Source organism: Apteryx mantelli, chromosome 2 (genome assembly GCF_036417845.1).
Source record: "Apteryx mantelli isolate bAptMan1 chromosome 2, bAptMan1.hap1, whole genome shotgun sequence".
Classification (NCBI taxonomy): domain Eukaryota; kingdom Metazoa; phylum Chordata; class Aves; order Apterygiformes; family Apterygidae; genus Apteryx; species Apteryx mantelli.
This window is the reverse complement of record NC_089979.1, coordinates 152082765-152088764: the sequence shown is the minus strand read 5'-3', so window position 1 is coordinate 152088764 and position 6000 is coordinate 152082765. Positions and strand designations below refer to the sequence as shown.

Below are 6000 nucleotides of genomic sequence, written 5' to 3'. Positions count from 1 at the left end.
TATTTTGCTGGGCCCAGAAAACAGACCTCGGGGCAGATTTACGGGTGAGCAGCGCCTAACTGCCCAGCACCGCACCAGACGGGACAGGCGGGAGCGCAGCAGCCGCTGCATAGCTGCTTCATCCTCCATCCATCACGCATGAGACTGAATACGTGCTCTCAGCCCGCTCCTAGGCTGCTCAGAGACCCCTGCCAAAAACACAACACACTTGAAAAGGAACAAAAAAAGTCTGCAAATACTGGTAATAGTGAGTTTTTGTTTGTAAGGTTAGCGAAGAAGGGCAAGTCTGAATATAGGAGTCTGCCACAGCAGCTGACCCACAGCAGTGGCCCACCTGCCCTTTCGACACCCCCGCACCGCCTCCACCGGCGCCCCCAGCCCTCTCGCCCGGCCCTGCCCACCCGTGTCCCCACGGCCCCTTCGCCTCCACGGGCCCTTCCCGGCTCCCAGCACCCCCCGCCCCTTCCTAAAGCCGAGCCCACGGGGGCTCTGCTCCCCCACCGCTTCACCGCCGGCACCCGCCGCCCCCCCCGAGGGGCTCAGCAGCGCCCGTGCCCCGCAAGGGCCCGGCAGCGCCCCACGGGCCTCCCCTCCCCCGCCCGCCCGGAGCCGCCGGCCCCGGGCGCCGCTGGTGTTTACCCGCCTCCCGTGGTAACGGGCTGCCGCCGGGCCCCGTGCCCATGGCAACGCCGCGGCCTCCCAGCGGCAGCGGCGGCGGGCTGCGGCCGGGCTGAGCCGGGGCAAGGTAGGGGGCGGGCGGCGAGGGGCTCGTGTGTGTGTGTGTGTGCGGAGTGTGTGTGTGCGAGTGTGAGCTTTACCTGACCCCCTCCTCACAGGCAGAGCCCTTCGGCTGCCAGCTCCCCGGGTTCCTACCAGTACCCCGAGTTAATCAATCACGATCAACAAACTCCGTTTGCACCAGTTGTCTCTATTGCTTTAAAAATGTTTGTGAGTTGCCTTAAAAATGGCTGTGAGAGTCTTCAGTTCTCCCCCACTTCAGGGATTTATCCTAGTTAGAAGAATCATTCCTAATTATGCAATTATAAAACCCACCTATGTATTTTATTTATCATTTGAGACTGCAGGTCGGTCATTGTCTAACTGTGTTTCTATCCGAGGCACGCGCCTTCGCACGAGCGGACCATGGGAGCGGCGCTGGCAAGAGTGGCCCAGTGCACCTCTGCTGGGTCTGGATGTGGCACGCTTGAAATCACGCCTTTGAATGAATCTCTTTTAAAGGAAATTATTAAGTTTGTGGAGAACTTCAGCACTAGACATCCTCAGGAAGCGGCGTTCGTCTTCAAAGAGCCCCTTGAGTGGAAAACGCAACTGGACTGTTCGGCATTTGGAGTGGGTTACAAGATCGAGTAAGTCTGAAGGGCCGTGTGTTTTGAGACATTGAAGGCGAACTGCAAAGCAAAACCGTGCTCATTTAACATAAAGAAAGCCTTATTGTGTTTTGGAGGCTGAGGTGGATGGATTTTCAACTGTTTTACATTGAAAATTTTGAGTTAAAATCCATAGCTTTCTTGGAGAGTTTGAGACTATCATATCTTGGTTGTGACATAAACCTGTTTAGTCAGCAATTTATTGCAGAAACAAGGAGGACAGGCTTGCACGGTCTATTCCTAACACTTTTTACATGTGTCTAACAGTGATTAACATTGTCTTTGCCGTTAGTGTTGGCATTTGCTTCTGATTGGGCAGAAGTGTTTTATCACTGTTATTGAGGTGTATTAACAAACATAGGTTTGAATTGCAGTTTCTTTGTGAACAACAGTCTCCAAATGTTCTCTAAGAATAGACCGTTTTAATATATTAATATGGTTTCAGTCATAAGATTTGGTTATACCACTGTATCTTACTCACCAAATATTCTAACAGTTCTTCTAGTATTTTCAAATTAGTACTGAAAAAATAATGATAATCAGGAGGCTTATGTTTGTTTTTCAGTTTGTCTCTGACTGGCTTGCATTGATGCTTAAGACTTACGCTGCAGTAACCCCATGTATTTTTGTAATTCTTTGAACAGTGGCATATTAAGGTGCTGTAGATGTGCAAAATCATTTTTCCCTAAATCACAAAGCTACTGGAGAATTCTGCGAATTTTGTTTGACAAGCAGACAAATTCAGGCTTGGTTTCGATAACACTGTAGTAATATCCTAATTTTTAAAAAATGTTTTTTTTCCTTCTACCAGTCAGTTATTTTCAAACACCTAAATGTATTAATTCCCTGAAGAGCTACCTTACATAATACTTTGCAATTTTAGTTTTTTTAGATACTTTTTTATTAATTTGATTTGTAGAAATCCAAAGATAAAGTTCACTCTTCTGTACAACTAGTCTGCAGTTATAATGCTTAAAAAATATTCCCCCAAATAAAATTCTATATAGCTTGCCATTATGGATACACAGTCTGTTTGGTTTTTGCTCTAGAATCATAGAACTTGATCCCAGAAGGAAATATTAATTCATCTTGCCTGACATTGTGTGTTACAAACCATTAGATATTTTCCAGTTGCATGAATGTGAACAACATAATTAAAGCGTGCACAAAGCATTATCTTCCAGAAAGGCATTCACCCTTAAACTATAATCTAACTAAACTTTATTTAAATTGTTAAGTCTGACATCTGCCTTCCATTTACATGATACCTCTAAGAATTCATTAATTGTCTCTTTGAAAGTAGGCTACCAAAATATTAGCAGTCTCCAAAAAATATACAGGCATAAATATTGCCCACAACAAAGATTCAAACAGTGTACAGGGGGACTTGGCTGGCTGTAGTTTTAGTGTTGAATATGAAGAAGAGAATCAGAATCAGGACACAGAAATAAGAAGAAGTAGCAAACTTTGCCAGAACCAGAACAAGATGGTGACTTAACCTTCAGGAAAGGATTTCAGAGAGAGATTCCAATGGATGCTGTCTGAAAAAAAACTGAATTTGATTCCTCCAGTGGTCAAGAAAATGGGATTTGATACCTTGTGAATAAAAAAGATTCCACCAAACAAATAACTGACACTGTCCCTTCTCCTAACTGAAACTACCTACAAGATTATTTTTGTCTGTTCAGTTATATCAGAGTTCAGTCTAGTTCCAGAATAGATAAAACAGGATTTATAGCAAGGATGGTTGAAGGGGATTGAGGCAAGATGAGAAACAAGTTTGAGGCTTTTCCAAATAAATTTTGACAGTAAAAACTCACAAAAAGGACTAAAACCAACTAAAATAGGAGTTGGAGGTTTTACAAAAGGATTTAAGGTAGTATCTGAAGTTTCTCAGAAAAGAATGTGAAATAAAGTCTCAGATATGGAATGGATGAGTGAGGTGACTGGCAGCCTCAATGTCCTGGACAGGAAGCTTTCTCTTTAGGTAGAGGACAGCAAGCAAGTTTAAGCAAGTAGGCACTTACTGTTGCAGACAGGTTACTGGAGAAAAGAAACTGAAGAGCTAAAAACTCAGCTGTTCAGGCTGTGGTCACGCGCCACAGTGTTTCATGTTCGCAATGGGAAGGGGAATTGAAAAATAATATATAGGAAGCATAAATACACATATATAAAAATGTATTTATTTTATTTATTTATATAAGACAGTTCATATACTTTCAAAGGGTGTGGGAATATCTCTGAGTAAATTCATTAGGGTGAAGCTTCATAAGGCACAAGGGAGTAACTCTCTCCATTCAAAAATGCCTTTATCATCATGAAGGGGAACGCTTAGAGGTAGGAGAATGAGTCTCACAGGTGTTGTTCGAATCTGGGCATTCGGCTGGTCTCAGATAGAGACAACGGCTCAGACAGTCCCAGAAGTGGATATGAAAGATGGAAAACTGGAAAATGTGAACCAAAGATTGGGTAGTCATTATGGTAACAATGTGGGTGTTTTGGTAAATGATTCAGATCATTTTAAATCAGTTATTTGTGAACTCAGTGGTCAGAAAATCAGTTAACAGTCTTGCAGAGAGAACATGCAGAAGAGGAGCAGACATCTGAGACAAAACAGCAGGTGAGGCCTGTCCTCTATGACTGTGTTCTGAATTCAGCCTGTCAAAATTCCCTTAAAAGGTGTTGCCAAGGTAAGACAAATGAGTCACCAATGCCTCGTTTGCAGTGAATAAATGGGCTCACCTCATAAGTTTTCTGAACTACAGTTAAAAAAAAATTGCTTTATCACATGAAGCTTTGACAAAATTCTTAGTGATGGATTCTTCCCTAAAATTTGCTGTTTATTAAAGTTCTTATTTTAAAACTATATAATTTCATTTTTCTAGTGGAACAACTGTTCAGTCTGAAGCCAAAGGTAAAGATGGACAACCATTGCTTCTCCTCACGGGATCAACTCTCAAAGTTCGCAGTTTTGACCAGCTGTCCCATTTGCTATATATTGCTATGGAAAAAAAGTTAAAGGAAGCACAGGCATGCCTTGAAGGTTTTCTTTATTTTTTTCCCTTTTCTCTCTCCTTAAAAATATGGCTTCTCCTTGAATTTGTGTTTATGAAATGTGAAGAAGAAATGCATGCATGCATGCATTTTAAATATGAGAAGGTGTTGATTCATGAAGGTGGCTAAAAGTGCTGATCCAGAATTTCACTAAGTTTCTGTTTCTTCTTTTATTTGCACAGCAATCAGTAACAGAGAAATCTGGAATAAAGTTAACTTTTAAAGTTAACTTTTTGATTTCATGTGCAAATTCCTGTATACTGAGTAGTACCACAGCTATTGCAACAGACAGTAGGTTTATATTTCAGAAAAAGGATGTCTCATGGGAAGCTGTTAGCAGTTTTTCCTATGTTTGTAATTAAATACCCTTTAAAAAATGCTGATTCCTTAAAAAATAGCCAAAGAAAACCTTGTATACTTAAGACATTTTTACCTGTGCAAGGTTCAGAGCAAACATTTCTGGGTCCTTCTCATGAAGGCTTTTAGAATATATGTACCAGTACTTCTACTGGATCATATTCAAGTCCTAGCTTTTCAAAGTGACAAGAAGACTTTGATATGCTAAACTGGATATCCACTTTGCATTGAAGGTGAAAGGGATAGGTAATATTCTTTGGTAATGTTAGTAGAAAGTAATACATCGGCAATACTGGAACCATTGATTTTCTGATTTGGTGATGATACAGATATTTTCTGGGAAGAGCAGTGTTGATAAAGGGAAGTATTTAATATTCACCTCTTGGCTGAGTGAATCTTAATCTTTGTAAAAAGCAAATTTGTTTATTATCAAAAAGTTTTTAAATTCTAATGTTTTAATCTTTTATTTAAAAGTTAGTACTACACAAGTGTATTTCAAACTACAACAGGGGCATGAAAGAATTTCATCATACAGTAGTATTTGATAATATTTGATGAATACTTATGCACATTATTAAAGTTCTTATTATAAATTAACTGTGTTGAAATTATTTGGCAGTTGAAATAAGAAGAGTGTTAATCTTGTAATCATTTCTCACGTTATATTGATGCTGTTTCTTGTTTACAGCTAACAGAGATCCTATAGTGAATATTCTTGGCCCTGGATATGGGACTGTTGAAGGAGAAGATATGTCCATATTGCATTTACTTGACAAAGTGAAAAAAGATGATGACCCTGAAACAGACATTAAAATGAAAATCTTTATCCTTCTTAATCAGCTGGATATGCAACTGCTTAATAGTTCTTTAAAACACATTTCACAGTAAGTGGATTTCAAATGGAAACCTAGGCATGTCACCAAGTGTATTTTTTGTTTTCTGTTAAATTAGATTTGTTTCAAGCCATAGCATGTGCTTTTGGTGTGATAGAAAGTTAAAGTTGTTGAAACAACTTTTGCTATTAACTAAGTTACTGAAAAAACATATTTTTTCTAGAGATCTTCCTGTGGATGTGCATATGTTAGTGTGTGCCCATGAGCATGTTTGGGTTTTTTTGCATGTGTTTTGCATTTTGGTAGCAAATTGAATAATTCATACAAATAACACACTAACAGTAAAATTATTTTCAGGGAGATGTTTA

At 40.3% G+C, this 6000-nt stretch overlaps 1 protein-coding gene across 1 annotated transcript in view; it reads left to right on the top strand.

Moving 5' to 3' along the window:
* Window positions 1-1143: 1143 nt before the first annotated feature.
* ODAD2 (outer dynein arm docking complex subunit 2) overlaps window positions 1144-6000 on the top strand; it is a 96235-nt gene continuing 91378 nt past the window's right edge. The window contains exons 1-3 of the mRNA XM_013949258.2: window positions 1144-1367; window positions 4274-4431; window positions 5488-5683. Coding sequence (XP_013804712.2) covers window positions 1144-1367; window positions 4274-4431; window positions 5488-5683 — 578 coding nt within the window. The remainder of the gene's footprint in view (window positions 1368-4273; window positions 4432-5487; window positions 5684-6000) is intronic.